Source organism: Diadema setosum, chromosome 6 (genome assembly GCF_964275005.1).
Source record: "Diadema setosum chromosome 6, eeDiaSeto1, whole genome shotgun sequence".
Classification (NCBI taxonomy): Eukaryota; Metazoa; Echinodermata; class Echinoidea; order Diadematoida; family Diadematidae; genus Diadema; species Diadema setosum.
Genome location: NC_092690.1, coordinates 15,405,681 through 15,423,280, shown reverse-complemented (window position 1 = coordinate 15,423,280; position 17,600 = coordinate 15,405,681). Strand labels below are relative to the sequence as shown.

At 38.0% G+C, this 17,600-nt stretch overlaps 1 protein-coding gene across 1 annotated transcript in view; it reads right to left on the bottom strand.

Moving 5' to 3' along the window:
• The window catches only part of LOC140229563 (ABC transporter G family member 23-like), a 50,138-nt gene that overhangs the window by 10,938 nt on the left and 21,600 nt on the right, over window positions 1-17,600 (bottom strand). Inside the window, exons 11-17 of the mRNA XM_072309811.1 lie at window positions 15,994-16,090; window positions 15,087-15,252; window positions 10,458-10,561; window positions 8,613-8,683; window positions 4,534-4,583; window positions 3,814-3,879; window positions 1,665-1,732 (exon numbers count right to left, since the gene is read on the bottom strand). Coding sequence (XP_072165912.1) covers window positions 1,665-1,732; window positions 3,814-3,879; window positions 4,534-4,583; window positions 8,613-8,683; window positions 10,458-10,561; window positions 15,087-15,252; window positions 15,994-16,090 — 622 coding nt within the window. The remainder of the gene's footprint in view (window positions 1-1,664; window positions 1,733-3,813; window positions 3,880-4,533; window positions 4,584-8,612; window positions 8,684-10,457; window positions 10,562-15,086; window positions 15,253-15,993; window positions 16,091-17,600) is intronic.

Below are 17,600 nucleotides of genomic sequence, written 5' to 3'. Positions count from 1 at the left end.
ACCCCCATGAAAATATCTCTGCGTGCACAGCAATAAACTCGACCGAGATGTCTGGCACTCCTCTTCATTCATTACTACGAAGCGATCAACCTGAAAGAGGAAATCCACCCAAGATAAAGAAACTCCAAAAGAAAGCGAGAAAAAATGTCTACAGAAGGTTCCAAAAATGACAAAAATCAGATTAGATATAAGGAAGATATGACTTTTTAAAATTTCACATATAAAGTAAAAAGATCATGTCTTGACCAGTCCTTAGGAATATTAAAATGAGCGAGTTGATGATATCATGCCCTCACAAATTTTCATGTAATAATGTAATAACATGAAATTGTTGTTTTCACCTAATACAGGTAAAAGCATATTCCCATAACAAAATATATCAGAGTTAATCTTGTTCTTTTTATATTTTGGGTAGTTTAAGGCAAGTTTTATATTCATACAGCTGAAATATTAGATTCTTATCATTTTTGTAGTTGAAATAAATAAGAAATTGTGAGAACACGACATCATCAACTGATTTTGAATATTCATAACGACTGGTTAAGAAGTGTTTTCCGAAAAACTTTGAAATTCCAGAATGTCATAACTTTCTCATTTCTCATCCAATTTTGATCATTTTGCACTGTTCTGCAGGAACTGTTATCATGTTTTTATGAAAATGATGACATTAAGGAGTGGATTTCCTTTTAAAGAATACACATATCCAAGAAGGAATATGGTTAACTTGGCATATAATATGTACTATCAAGTTCAAAGAGATCCGATATATTTTTTTTTTTGTCTTGGCTGATAAGCTACACACGTGAAGCCAAGCTGTTATAGATAACAAAACTAACTTATTTAACAGTGTTCCCCTCCAAGATCGTACCCTGCTTAAGGAGGGGGTGGGGTGGAGTAGGGAGTGGTATTTTCTTTTCAGTAGAAAGGTCCATTATTTTCAATTTGACCCACCCATAAAAATCCCTGAAATAGGTCTAGCTTGTGTCACAACATCCATACCATGCTTGATCATATCATGATAGCAGAAGTGACCAACTCCTCATAGAACAGAGGGGAGTGCAAATTTTGCAGGATGTTGTTGAGGCATAATATGAATCCCAATCAACTGCATCATCGTTTGTGAGTTCTGTTTCTAGAGGCGGCATACAGTGTATGCTCTAGCAAATTTCTTCTGTCCTGGCCTTATGCAGAGGTTGGGAACATCCCCCCTCCACACACACACACATTTGTTTTGTTTTTCTCTTCCAAAAGAAAATGATAAAATAATGTAACAAACGCAAAAAATCGAACGCAAGAAATCGAAAACAGGCAGAACACAAAATCAGGTAGGGTCGATCGTACTTGTGAATGAAAACTTCTCGTTAAAAACTGTCAAGATAATGTGAAGACCCCCTATACTACTCTCTGTACTGTAATACTCCATAGTATACCCTACTACTTTGTTAACCCTGCTAGCGCTGTATAAAGGCAGACGGGCCATATGTGTGTGTGTGTGTGTTTGTTTGTTTGTTTGTTTTTCTAATTCTGTGAGAATTCGTCGCTTTTTGTATTTTGTGTACTTTTATGGTGTACAGCGTAAATGTCATGACAATATTTTTTTTTCTTTTCATTTGACGCCGTTAATAAATGTTAACAAAGATTGTGCCAATTTCAGCATATCTTACCTTATGATGACACCAGCAGCCATAAAGTCTGTGAAGGTTCTTTCGATATCACCATAGACTGCAGTGAACTGTTGGCAAATTTAGTCAGTTTGGCAATCAGAGAAAAAAAAATGTAGGCCTAGCTATAGTGACGAACAACAACGTTCATAAAATGGTTAACTTTTAAATGCTATTAAGTCTTAGGAAATCCAGTAAAAGAAGCAATGATCTTAGCCTTCCAGACATCACTACTGAGGGGTATGCAAAATATATTCTCTGTGATCACGCAATACTGTAACTGATCATAAATTACATGTGTATCATAAATGTAAAGTACTTTGTAAATTACATACATTATACATATAGGCAAATAGGTGATACATTAAAGTCGTGTTGTACGTAGTTCCTCCATTTGTTATTTCGTATTGTACCACAGACATAATGCTCTTTCGTTCTGCTTACACGTCTTGCAGAACGCTCTGTAAGACCAGGGAGGAGTGGTTTAGAGCCCCCAACCTCCTCCCCAATACAAACACATACACTTTTAACGTATTAATATAAAGGAGGAAACGGAGCTTTAATAGCTGGCAAACTGTGCTCATAATTCAGATGTCAAACTAAGTTAATATAATCAGCAACAAAAGAAGCAGGACCATACGTCGAGATTTTTAGATCCCTCCTGTTGGAATGGTTACTGGTCTTTCGTGTGGTTTTAGGGGGTCTATTGCCACTTGGTCTTCGATCAGATGGTCTACTTCACAGTTCGTCTAACACCACTAACGTTACAGCGAAACTCAATTTCGTCTACTGCCTATTTGGTCTAATCCTCACTTGGTCTAATGCCCAGTTTGTCTAAATATCATTTCGTCTAATGACCAGATGGTCTAATTCTTGCTTCATCTAATATAATTTGGTCTACTGTCAGTTCTTCTAGATTCCATTTAGTCAATATTTATAATTTGGTCTTTGGACATTCCGGCTAATCATTGCGTGGTCCACTGCCCGCTTGGTCTATATTTCACCAAGTCCAATAGGCAGTTAGTCTACTTCCATTTCGTCTAATATCCGGTTAGTCCACCAGCCATTTCGTCCAATTAGCATTTCGTCTAATCACCGTTTAGTCTAATTTTCATTTGGTCTAATTTCCAATGGGACTACTCTCGTTTCGTTTACAGGCAAGATGCAAATGTCACAAAAACGAACCTTGGGAATAACGAATCCTATTCTTTATTTTTAACAAACTTTATTTCATTCGCTGAGAGCAGAACCCTTTAAAGGGGAAGGCTAGTAACTGATCAATGGGAATCAGTGGAAATGCTGGGAGATGATTGTTCCAATCCTTATGGGATTCATTCAAGAGTTCATTGTATATCTATTGTTGTGTGAAAATGATTTGCTTCAGAACGGTCTCATATTCAAGTAATGTGCAGATTAATGCTCTGTCACTGACCAGGGACGCTAACCTGGAAGCATTAAACTGCACATTACTTGAATATGAGACCATTCTGAAGCAAATCATTTTCACACAACAATAGATATACAATGAACTCTTGAATGAATCCCATAAGGATTGGAACAATCATCTCCCAGCATTTCCACTGATTCCCACTGATCAGTTACTAGCCTTCCCCTTTAAATAGCAAACCTTACCTTATTTTTGGATTAACAAACCTGAAGAATGATAAATACTGTAACTATCAAATGCACAAACACGCGCTTGTAGGCCTTTTTTTTTTCTTGCGTCTTCTTACTCTTATAGCTAAAGGTCAATGAAATGCTAAAAAAGCGGGTATTCATATTACATGTCTTTCTGGGACTAAAAATAATAATAATTTGGATAGAGAGAACAAATGGGCTAAGAATTCCATCATGAACTGGCTACAGTCAAATCGACAGTGCAGCGTATTTTGTACCTTTGTCATGTCGATGGAAACTGAAATATGTGACCTGCTGCAGGTTTATTTTATCCAAATGAATGATTTCCACACAGCAGCGCAACACGTTGAAAAGGAGTCATAAATATGCTACGGATGTCATAAACCAAGAAGGTATATGGAAGGCTAGCTCGCCTCGTACCACGTTGCTTAAACAATATCGTTCACTAAGTCCACTTGTCCATTTGTGTATACCATCAATCATGTCAATAGGGTATAGAGATATAGACACTTACATCTACTGGTACTTCTGCAACTGCTGGGTTGATCCCGTTGTCAAGAAGGAGAGAAGAAACAAATTTCTGCAAAGAGGTAGACAAGTAGTTGAATGTGAAGAATACTTGCATTTGTAACAAAAAGTGAATTAAGCTACTTTTCTTGAATGCTCCTGTTTTGAATGTGACTTATATATCTTTAAGACATTTGTCTTCATGATGTGACATATTTGCATACATTGTACATTGCAGATCTTATTACTCACATACAAAATAACATTAAGTGACAGCTACAATCACAGACTATCTGATCTGATCTGACAGGTGTATAACATGTGACATTGTAAAATATATATTGAATTAGTTCCCTACATTATTCATATCCAAATTGACATTGTTCTCCTTGGTGTACACATTATGTATGATTGGAATTGCAGTGGCTCCTGAGCAGAGGTTACCACTGTGAGCTGTTTGGTGTGTTCTGTTGATATGAGACAACCTTTATCACAGAGAACATCTGACCAATCAGGTGATGGCCATGGAAGCACATGTCAAAATGAATGGAAACAAATTACAAAGTAATCAATCTAATGTCACATTAAAATCTAAGAAAACTTTTTAAATCACAAAATGACAAAGACGCATCTGAAAACGACGAAACACACTGGCTGACGCTTGCTTATTTGAAGTTTGAAATTTGAATAGAGATGCATTCATATCGTATATCGATGTTAGACTCACCTCGTAAGCTTCCAAAATTGCTTGCTGTAGTGATAGCGCGATCTGCTGATCTGTATTTGGAGAAGAATGCAAAAGGTAAGTCAAATAATCATACCCTCCGTAATACTCCTGAACTCAGCATGATTCCAAAGATAATCCATGATGGATGTACTGCTTATAAAACTGGTATTAGTATCATAACTGCCACTGCTTTTTAAGTTTGTCCATGTTCTTCTTTCCCCTTTCCTCTTTCTCAGGTTTGTATTTCCGGTTCCTTCCTCTTCCCTTCCATTTTTTTTTTTTAAATCTGCCCGTGCACATTGCTGGTGCCAGAAGATGCTACAATATCATGATCAAAGTTACATTCAAAGTTACATTCTATCCTTGCAAGGGTCGCGCGCTATTCAATCAATCTGAACATACTATCCTCATTCTTAGACGTTTTCACATCAGCCCGATGTTTCGAAATACCGTGCTATTTTCTGCCTTGGGAAATTAACCCGATCACGAAATAGTGCGATATTTGATAATGTGAATACAAATTAGCGTGCTAATTTTATCGCTCTGATCAAGGAGCTTCAAAGCTCCTTGCCCTGGTCGAGGAAATTTCTCGAGTCTAACTCGGGAAATTTCCGAAATAGCGGGATAATCTGCGAACTAGCGCGCTAGTTGATAATGTGAAATCGCCTCTAGGAATTAGCGCGATGTATCCCATCATGCCTAGCGTGTGTGATGGCGATCACGCGGGTAATTTTTTTGAAAGCACGCGCTCTACTGGTATACCCGACACTGTTTTACATGCACATTTCATTAGTTGCAGTTAATTATGACGAGAATTTTTAGGAGCCACTGACATTGACATGATGGAGAGGAAACCAGAATCTCATCTTTGTTTACCCATGCTCGGTGCACTTTCTGTCCCAAAGAAAGGTCGGTGTTGCGGGATAAGCGGAGGACGCACAGTGCATATCCTATTCATCACTTATGTGATACCTGCCAAATCAGACAAGCCCTTGAAGCGCAAGCTCAAACATAAGAACAGAATACTTATCGGAAGCCTCAATGCTTTGTGAATAATTTTCCTTATTCAGTGTTTATTTGATGCCTGTTAAGTAAGGCATGTCCCGAGCACAAGTTCAAGAGGACAAAAACTGCAAGGCTATCATTCTTTGGGAACAAAGGAGGAAACCACTGATTATTCCTCTCTCACTAGAACTGACCCGGAAAGGGGCCGTTGGGGTCACACTAGGTTCCGGGTCAGAAATGACTTGGAATTTGGTCATGAAGAACCGGAATGGGGTCACCCTGACCCAATTCATGACTCTGAATGGGGTCATATCTGACCCAATTCCTTGTCATTTCTCACCCGGAACGGAGTGTGACCCCAACAGACCCTTTCCGGGTCAGTTCTACCCGGATGCTTTTAGAGTGAATTGTTTTGAGGTGCATGACTATGTAGTGTTTCTGGTTACCTTCCAACCAAATCATTACGTCATGAACATTACTGTAAAATCGCAAATTTTTACATCTAATATGAAATTGGATTAAATTCAATTTTAATGTCATGATAAAAGTTCGGTGCATGCATTAACATCATAATGAATTGTTTCTCCTAAAGGACTTGCTTACTCTACATATTAATGCACTGTGACTGTGTATGTGTGTGTGTGTGCGTGTGCGTGTCAGTCTTTGCTTATGCACAAAAGGCATGTATGCAATGCATCTTATTTGATGCATTCAATTCATTTTCTCACCTTATGTATCTGCGCAAGTCGAATTTTGCACTCTCGCAAATAATGCCTCCTCGTCATCCAAGCGTGAATATGATAACATTTCGTTCATGTTTTCGAAAGTGTTAACTTTTTAATGTCGCGCTGTAGATTATGGCATATTGTGAAAAATCTGTGGTTCCAGTGGTCATTGCAGACTCGAGCTTAACTGTGAACTGGTTTATGCACACCAAGACACGCAGAAAAAAAAAATACGAAAAATTGTACCGTTCAAATGACTAAAGCATGGAGTAAAAGCTATTTCGTCCGAAAAATTTAACATTAGTGCCAAACCCGGAGAACACAGTTATACGTTAATGTGCTGAAGATTTTAGATTATCTCTTAAGATAGAGATACTTACATACTTTTTCAGTACTTAAGCATCACTAAAAATGATATTTTCAGAAAACTTAAAGGAAATGCTCCGTACAATATCACCAATCTTTCTTTGATAATTATGTTTCAGACAGTTTTAACTCATCGCCGCAAGAATTAGATTATAATTTTGGGAAGGCCTTGGAGTGGGTCAGGAGCTACCTCATGAACAGGAAGCTATATCTCTACATGATTGTACTTCACAAATGTTAAACATCAAATGTGGGGTTCCACAGGGAAGTTTATTTGGTCCACTCTTTTTTACTGTTTATATAAATGATTTTTGTAGATCATCAAATGTTCTCTCTTTTATTCTTTTTGCGGAGGACTCAAATTGTTGTTTTTTTTTTTCGCACAATAATCCTCTTACCCTTGGAAATACAATAAACTCAGAATTAGAAAAATGTCGCCCAGTGGATAAAAGCAAATAAATCATCTCTCAATCTTCAAAAACAAAATATATGCCTTTAGCAACTCTACTGAGGCACTACCCGTTGATATTGTTTTTGATGGTACTCCACTGGAAAATGTTTCCCATGTTAAATTTCTTGGAATAATAGTCGATAATAAGCTTTCGTGAAGATGTGGCATTGATAGTATATGTAAAACTATTTTACACAATATTGGTACGACTAATAAGCTTGAATTTTTGTTTTCCTCTATCGTCCCTGCTTACATTATATTAATTCCTCATATTGTCATATTCAAATATTGGTATTTTTGATTGGGGAAATACACATCAAACAAAACTACTTCTATTACTAAAGAAATCATTCCGTATCATGTCATACTGCATTTTTGTCTCATACTGTCCCGTTATTTTTTGAACACAAAATATTGAAAATCAGAGATTTGTCTTTGTTCAGTCTAGGACAATTTAGGTATAGTTATAATAAAAAAAATCTTCCTAATATTTGAAACGATGTTCGAAGACTTCATAACAATATAAAAACAGTTCAAACGTTGAACTCTTTCAAAAACAAATTAATGTTGTTTCTATTGAAATCTCATAACATACAACAGAATTAGATTCGTTTTATCATCTCAATTAAGTCATCATTTCTTTAAACATTAAAAATGTATGAATTATTTTTTTCTTATTAGAGAAAAAGAATCCGTCAAACACAAGTCCTCCTCAGATGTTCCTGTTATTGTACCGTATATACCACTGTGTCTAGTCTCTCCTTCTTTTATGTCCGCTCTTCTGCATTCTTATCGGTATAATTGTGTACACAAGTCCTTGCCATATATTCAATCCAGGTTGTATTTTATCATTACTCTTACATCATGGAATCCAGTCTGCTTGCGTCCATGATTGCACGTGCTGTAGTTTTTTTTTTTTGGCTCATATCGGTTTGTAGCTGCGCTAATTCATCATTCGCTGTCTTATGTATTTTCTGACGGTCCTATATCGTACAAGCTTTGCTTTTTCGTGGAAACCTCCATTTCCGTTTCCATCCTTAATTAACTTGTACTATATGCAAATGGATACGTACTATATGCATTTGTATATATCTTTAAAAAAAATATAAATCTAAAACTATTTTTCTTCATTTGTTACTCATTTTCACATGTACTGTGTTAATTTACGGTGTTTTTTGTTATTACAAATTCTGTATGTTCTGCCTATACATTGTATATAGTTTCTGTTTATTTGATGAAAATGAAATAAATTTGAATCTTGAATCTTGAAAACAACAACTTTTATACAGGATTTGCAAAGACATTCCCCTCCTTGGTGAGCTTCATGCAAGCTATCCGTCTGCCAGAAACAACCTTTGTCACAAAGATATGTGTTACATTTTAATATGCAGATAAAGGTTTAGTTCTCTAAAATAAATGTAAATGTATATATAAATCAAATCTAGAAACATATTCATGATTTCAATTTTAGATTACTTTTTGACCTTGTATATTTAGTGATACGGTATACTAATAATAAATCGCCCACTTACTTGTCGCGTCCAGGCCAACTTTGATGGTGCTGCCCTGTAGTGTTGTATTATCCACCAAGCCAAAAAACAACCTGTTCAGATAAAAGAATCAAATACAGTGCGGTGTTGAAGTTGTACGCCACAGAATGTCCTTTGCGCATGAATCATGCTGGCTTGTGGTAGGTCTATGCACAGTAGATAAGGTCAAACCAATTTAACCATTTCGTGTAGCGGGTATTTTGTATTGCATACCCATTACATGATATGCATTTCTTTCTTTTAATTGATTAATTTATTAATTCATTCATCTGTTAGTGGATTAAAAGACAACTGCCATGGCAGCCAAGACCAGTTGAATTGAGATAGTTTTCACACAACATAGCATTAACAATATCACATACAAATTGCTTATAAAAAAAAAACCAACTTACAATACATATCTGAACCGCTCGTGTATGCTCGTGCAAACACTCTGAATCGGTCGTGTATTCTGAATATCGGATTTCTACTATTACTTTTAACATGTGGGTCTATGGAGGTCTATCTACAGGTGCGCGACTTTTAAACATACCCCGAATATGACCTTCATTTCCGGGTGGAACTGCATAGTACAGTATTACTGAACAGAAGCCGATTTCACTTTTAGATCTAAAATTCAGCATTATAAATTCAACTTCAAATTGCTTGAACGTTGTTTTGAAACCTGTTTTGAATTGTGATTCATAACAAACTCCCAGGCCTAAAAAAATAACAGTGAACAAGCCCTGGAGTAACTATCCCATGAGGTTAAAGATTTTTGGGGAGTAAGTGGGAAAACAACGGTGTCTTAGGGATGTAGCAGTCCATGTGGGTGAGCAGTACGAGCTGTCATACTGGCATCCTTTTTGGATTGTGAACACTAGAATCACAGTAGTCACATCATATCAAGGTAGAAATACAGTGTAGAAATATCTTGAATGGTGACTTGCACAAATTAATAAAAATTAAATTCGATATCATGATCCTCTTGATTTGACACTGGCATAGCTACAGCTCAGAAACATTTTGATTGGAAACGGATCTTTCACAAGTTGATTTCGCTTGTGGATCCTGAGCTACGTATGTAATAAATAACTTTTGTGACATTATGCGTTGAGTTGATGTGACATTATGCGTGCGAAATCTGTTGACATTATGCGCAGATGTGACAGTATGCGTAAGAAGAGTATGGCGATATGCGTTCTGTGGTGGATAGTCAACGCATAATGTCCCTCTCTGCGACATTATGCGTCGGTATGACATGCGCCTGTCTTTGTGGACGCAGCCGTAGCGACATGATCACTGATTGGCTGGCTGCTCACTCGTGCCCAACATCGGGACCGGACGCTATTTTGGCTGAGAACCTCAGGTCTTCCCCAGGACGGGAAGTTTTTCGGATTTGAGTATGCGCAGAAGCAAATTTTGCAGGCGGTACGCTCAACCAGCGAAAGTTCCCTGTTATCGCTTGTAACAAGCCCTCTGTTGCTCTAAATCACACCCAGCTCAAAGTGAACCGTCGACGATCAGATAAATTACCAGAATGCGATCTAAATATTGTCAAATTTATGATATGGAGACGCTGTGGAGACAGCATAAAGATATCGAGAAAACTACATGTACTACTTCTGAAGTGTGTAGGTGTAGTTAAAGAGGGGGTGGAAGTGACGCCAATTACATAATCGTGTAGTAGGCCTACATGATTGTTCGTCATCTGTTTAATAAGTGCTTACGGTGGAAATAATCCTGCAATTAAACAAACTGCCTAATCAGCACCGCCATAGTGATTCTGAAGCTAACTGGCGTATTTATAATAGTTGCAATTAGCGTAATATCATACCATCAACTCACCGTTGCTGCAAGTAATGACTGTAGTTGCTTGGAATTTCAATGATTCCCCAATACGCTCCTTCTCCAATGTTCTTGTAAGCTTCTTCCACAGTGTTAACATGTTTCTGACAATTGAAGAAAATTGTATTGAAACTCAACCATTGTCTGTCTTGTGAGGTACAAAGATTATTATTAACATGGAGCAATGTTACAGTGAAGTAACTATTCCGAAGGCGACTTTAAGTACTAGTACACACATTATCTACATACACTCAGCAAAAAAGGGGAAAAACAGAGAAACTAAACATTTTTTCCAGTGCATATTTTACATAGAAGATTTTGATAAAAAATGTTGTGTCTTATATACCATATTAAAGTTTATGTAATTGGCTATCATCAACATCCAACCCAGTGCAGCAGCTAAACCCAACACACATCCAAAGTATGCAGCCTGGCGCCAACCTAGAACACGTGTCCTTCTCAGGACAGGCATGGAAAGATGTTACACGGGTTGGCGTTACTATACTGAACCTGAATGTGAGCTTACACTCACTACAAACCCATAAACTTACAATCCTCCTTCTTCAAGAAACCCACATGGGCGATAACTCCCGACTGAAAATCCGCTGTTACACCTTGATCGCTTATAAGGAGTGTGACATCTATAGAACAGCCACTTTCAACAGGACTCGACTACCTCCCCTCCAGGCGCGGTGGAGCACCCCAATTATCTCGCAGAAATCCATCGGCAGCCGAGCCTCATTTGCATAAAGTAAACAACATGTACTCGCGTAGTTGAGAAAAAGTAAACAACTTCTCAAGCTAATAACAATTTAAGGAAACCTATTTTGGGATTAAAATTGAGTTAGTTTGAATTTGAAAACATGTCCGAATATGCACATATAACATATTAAAGGATTTGACAATAATAAAATGTGAAATTTTAGCGAAAACCTGGCGAGCAAAATTACCAAAAATATGCCTCGAAAATCATCCTAAAATTCACGAAGTGTGATTGCGGAACCAAAGCGCCATTCGAACAAAGTACACCAAAATTTATTTATCTGCTTGCGTTTTAAATGTCATACCGTAATATTCCCGGCCATGGTTGTGTCGGAAAAAAACAGAAGGTGATATCAAAAATGACACGAACGCAAAGCGTACAGGTCGGTCCCATGTATGTATAATCGCGCGACTGTAGCGTTGCATGTCACAGCACACACAACGCTTTGCTGCATGCAACGCGCGCGGCAGCAGCTCAGCAGTCACAGCTAGCGGGTTAACCCGCTCTGAGCAGTCACCGCCGTGCGACACTCGGCAAAATTGACTGCGTCACATGCAAACCAACAATGAGCACGAAATCCTGAATCTCACGTACTGTAACACCACTGATCTCCCCCCTAGAGGGGAGATCAGTGTGTACCACGCATGCCCAATATTACGGGAAAAGAAATGACGTCATTTTCAATTGTTTCGCTGACTACAATTTTCTATTCCAAACCCTGTAGAAACAAGTTGATTTCTCAAAAAGTACAGGTGGAACCAAGCGAAAACTTTCACCATAAATGGATTGAGGCCTGATAAACTTATGTTGCCAATTTCGGACACATTGGAGCCCGGCCATAGTCCAGTCGGAAAAAAACAGAGAGCATGTTTTGCGAGAGGCGATTTTCAAAACGCTTTAATATCTCAAGTTCTAGTGCAGCAAATTTCATAATTTTTTCATCAAAAGGAAGGTTTTTAAAAACTTAGATAGTGTGGGAAGTTTGAGTTTACTAGCGGCACGCATAGCGGCACAAGGAGAAGGTAAAGATTTGACTTTTTCATGCACACAGTTTCGGGCAGCCGTGGATGCCCGTTGGAAATTCAAATAGAACGGGGCGATAATGAGATGCAAATTGGAGTGCTCCACCGCGCCTGCCTCCAGACTCTATTGTGGAATTGGTGTCCATCATCAACGTACTAGTATAGGTGCCTACAAGCTCCCTAAAGCCCGGCTCCTTGTAGATACTATCCCTGCTTTCGACTCAACCGGTATCTTCGCTCCTGCCTTCAACTGTCGTAGCAACAAGACAGTTTTCACTGCGGTTATAGTCTGGAAGGTGGAACCCCCCCCCAAAAAAAAAAAAAAAAACCTCCGATCTTGCATTCGCATTACTCAATGGTAGTAAGTATTGAGTGAGTACCATTGAGTAGTTTGCGATGGGCTGAAGAGCTTACGTCACTATCCTGAATCCTTGAACCATTTGTGCAAGTTCGTGACTCGGGACACGAATTTCATGACCCGGGACACGAACTTGACAACCGAGGACGCAAAATTCGCGTCCTGTGGTCGCAAACTTCGCGACCCAAGTTGCGAATTTCGTGACCACAGGACGCGAATTTTGCGTCCCCGGTCGCCAAATTCGTGTCCCCGGTGGCCAAGTTTGTGTCCCGGGTAATGAAATTCGCGTCCCGGGTCACGAACTTGGCGTCCCAAATCGAGAATTTCGCGACCTGATCGCAAAATTGACGGCGCACATGACCTGTCGTCGAGCGTACTTCGGGCCACCATATGGAACCACCTACCATACAATGCCGTCACTGCACCCCTACCGTTGATACCTTCTAGTTTGCTGCCCTACCAAGTATCAGAAGGCTGCAGCATCCTGTAGGGTCCAAACTGCTGTAAGCCTGACAACTTGATTTTACTTGCATGCATTTGCCATTTTACTGTGGAAAATAGTGACAGCACTTTAAAGCACCGTTAGCCAGTGTCGCCGTCGCACAATCCATCCTAGTTTAGCTTGCTGCAAACTGCTGCAGGGATTATCCATTCAAGGTGTGGTCCATTCTTGGAGTGGTTCAAGACTTATTTAGCTAACAGAAAACAGTTTGTTTCAATTAAAGATAATCATTCAGTTATAAGAGATGTTAAGTGTGGCGTTCCACAGGGAAGTCTTTTAGGGTCGCTGTTATTCATAATTTATATCAATGATTTCTCCTCTGTTTCAGAGCTACTTTCTTTTATACATTTTGCTGATGATACCAGTGTTTTTCTTGCCCATAACGATATCGATGTTCTTGTTCAACAAGTAAATACGGAATTGAAAAAAGTAACCAACTGGGTCAGAGCTAACAAGTTATCTTTGAATGTTCAAAAAACAAAATACATGCTTTTCAGCAATACTGTTGATTCTTTGAATTCAGAAATAGTTCTGAATGATTGTAATTTAGAAAGTGTGTCATATTTTAAATTTCTTGGTATTTTTGTAGATAATAAACTTTCTTGGAAAATACATATTGATCATATCTGCAAAATTATTTCTCGCAATATAGGTGTTATGAATAGACTGAAATTCTATATTCCTGAAAAGACCCTATTAGTGTTATACTCCTCTTTGATACTCCCTTACCTTAATTATGGAATTTTAGCTTGGGGCAATACTCATCAGACACTGCTGAATAGAGTGTTATTATTGCAAAAGAAAGCCCTCCGTATTATTTCTAATTCTCCTACATGTTCACATACACATGCATTGTTTGACTGTTATAAGCTATTAAAAATCAACGAATTATTCTTATTTAACTTAGGTAAATTCATGTATATGTATGATAACAATTTACTCCCACCTATCTTTGGTTCTATGTTTCAAAAAAAAAAAAAATCAGTCATTCCATAATTACCCCATCCGGCGTTCTAACGAGTTTCATTTACCACTTCTTCGAACGATTTTAGCAAAGAATACACTTATTTACTCTGGACCAAATTATTGGAATTCCCTGAATCATGATCTAAAATCTGCTCCATCTACATACTCCTTTAAAAGGAGATTAAAGTCTTTTCTTTTACAATCTTATAATGACGACTCGCAGAATCAGATTAGTTAATAGGCTTACTTTGTTACTCATCCGCAATATCGGCATTGCCGTTCTCTTTATTATTGTAGCTATTGCTCAAGCCTTGATTATAAGATTTTCTTTAACCTATACTTCGCAGTTGAAGGGTTTGTTCTATATTCTTTTTTCTTCTTCTCTTTCTTCCTCAAACCTCCGAGGATCGTTGTCTGTGTTGCATATTCCTGTCTATTCTGTTACCTCTTTATCACGCTATAGTCTTGTTTCCTCTTGTGTCGTCAAGTCTGTTTGCTTCTTGTTTTTCCTCCTACAAGTAGTCTTGTTGCTGTCCCAGTCCTGTTACATGTTCATAACTCTGTTTGTTGTTGTTTTATGTATAACTGTTTGTTCGTCTGTCTCTTAGTGGGCTCCCAAACGTTTTTGTGACGAACTTTTTGTGTGGATTTTTTGCTGTTTTCAATTCAATTTTTACATCGGGCTTCTAATACAAGAGGGGCCCACACTCTACAAGCTCTGTCTTTTTAGTGGGTCCCTCCGTTTTTTTTTTTTCACACAATGCATATATTGAAAACTATTTCACTTTCGTTATCTTAGCACCTATTGCAATGTATCGCTACTGTTAGTTTTTTTCCTATTATTGTTGTCTTCTTTGTACAATTGTATGCATTGTTTTTGTCACTTAAGAAAGTGAGATTTATGTTTGTATATTGTGGAAAAAACGAATAAATATGAACTTGAACTTGAACTTGAAGGTTCAAGGAAGAATCATGTCAAAACAAATTGACGTACAACTACTTGACTGATACTTAATACCTGAATGATAGTTTCATTGTCGAGTTGATCTAGGAAGCATTTGCTGTACTGAGGTGGGTCTTCCAGGTTGACGACTCCAACCGCAAGGTTTTTAGGAGGAGCGCCGATAGCGAGGAAGAAAAGACTGATCTCCAAGATTGGAACCAAAAAGTAGAATGCTGCAAGTCTGAGGGGAAGTAGGCATAAAGTATGAATAGCCCGATCGCAAGAAGACTGATAGTGTCTTTACTACTTGTATGCAATGTTTGTCTTCTCAGTGACATTTGTTCGCCACAGTCAATATGTACATAATACAATAATATATAGCTAGCAAAGCATTGACACATCAAAAGCAATAGCACAGAATGATGGAATTAAATCATAAAATCAACACTGCCTCTTCTAGCACATGGCACAATTGTTCAGAAAGCAAGGGGAATGATATAACCTTCAACATAATCAGTAACAAATAGAGGGAATGTGTACTTTTCATGAAAATGGACTTTCTATGAGACTCTTTTCATTCTTCTTTACGTTTTTACCAATACGTCACGTTAAGAATTGTAGTAGCCTACTAATTCTGCTATGGCGGCACCAAAATTTTAAAAGTTCATAACTTTTCAATAGGTCGTCCGATTTTCCTCAAACTTTACTGTGTTTTACTAATATTGCTGCATTTCCTAAATTAACATACATATTAAGGTTTCATTGTCCTTTTAGTATATTCAACTATTTGATAGCGTGAAATCACCTGGCTGGTTCGAGATTACTTTAGTAAAGGTGCATGTAACCTTTTTTTCTTTTTTTTTTGCAGGTGAATTACGGCAATGTATCAAAGTCTCATAAAGCAACTCTTTATTCTTATCCAACAGTTCCTCAAAATATTTTTATGGTAATGGTACATGAATCAAACACAATTTTTTCATACCCAGGGTTCCGAACAAGTTTGATCCAGTCTTTGATGAAAAGAGCCCACATGCTCATGATGCTGGGTAGGAGATCTGTGCATTTCAGACGAGGCTTATCTGAGAAAGAAGAGACGAAAACATAAATATTGGATTTCTGTGTTTGTCAGCATGTTTAGATGCGGGAGGTTTTACAAATGGAGTGGCAACTCTTCGTAGTCCATGTAAACATATGGTAGGGTTCTAGAGCATTACAATAAGATTTTAACATTCCTATACGCCATACTCAGCTCAACTCTAGCTCTCAAAACCCTGTTTTAACAGACCTGTCGCGACAATGTCCGGAGAACAAAGTCCTCGTCTCGGGTAATAAAACCGCAAGAGAGAGTAAAGGTGGGGTACCGTTTTAACAGATGGGGTACCGTTTTAACAGACAAACACCAAAAAACCTCCGTGTAGGTTTCCACGATTGTGCAAATTTAGGTAGGCAATCGTGTTAGTAAATAAAACATAGTTTATCATTAAACACTATCTCAACTACATACACATCCGTGGCTACAATCCATGCACGTGTTCGACGCGCGGTGTGTCAATCATTCTCTGTCTGGAATGTTGCGCATGCGTGTTGAGTATAAACGAAATGATTTTTATTCATATATTCCACATATTCCATATATCTTGACATTTTTGCATATAATTAAAACTTTGCAGGGGACTACTATGAAGCAGTGTTTGTAAAATATAGACCCCCACGGAGTAGACAAATGCATAGCTGAACAATTTCAAAGAAAAAAGCAGTGTTATAACGAAAAAGCCACATACATAACGTTGTAATAATGATAATAATAATAATAATAATAATAATAATAATGATAATGTCTTATTTACCTAGGGTAGTCTCTTCAGTGTTACCACTGCTCTACCAGAGGGCCCTGCCATTATCATTACCCTAACGTTGCCAGGTAGCCATTTATACACCTGGGTTGAGAGGGACGTAAGTACTGGGCGGGATGCGCGCGGGCGGGATTCGAACTCGAGTCTTCCGATCGGTAGTCGAAAGTCTTATCCACTATGCCACAGCGCCCCCGCAAAACGTATAAGGACTCTGGCGACTGGTAAGCCTCCGCCATAATGCATGGTTCTCCTAATAGGTCTATACTTCTTGACAATGTACGATGACAGTTTCACATAATTGGCAAATTATTAGAATGACACATTTGCCACAAATTTGTTGAATGTTCACTTTTCTTGGATTAGGTTTAATTGGATGAATGGCTATATTGTCTAAGAGAGTAGGTCTTGGAGATAGTACTTGGAGATTGGAGGATTTTTACTTGACGTTGACTCTTTTATAATTTGATTATTGGAGTAATTTCCAAGGTGTGGAGAAATAGTGTAATTTCAGTATTTATTAAATAGTAAACCTTTAGCATTTTAAACTGGTCTTTGACCCCTGGCCTTTGACCCTAAAATTCCCAAGAGAATCACTGTGAGGCAGAATATGCATAAATGTGTATTAAGCTTCATGACTGAAGTTTTTCTTAAAGTAGAGCCATATTTCCAGGCGTGGATTTACGACACAATACGTGCTTTCGAATTGTACTTAAGTTCTTTGGTCCACTTGTAAAAT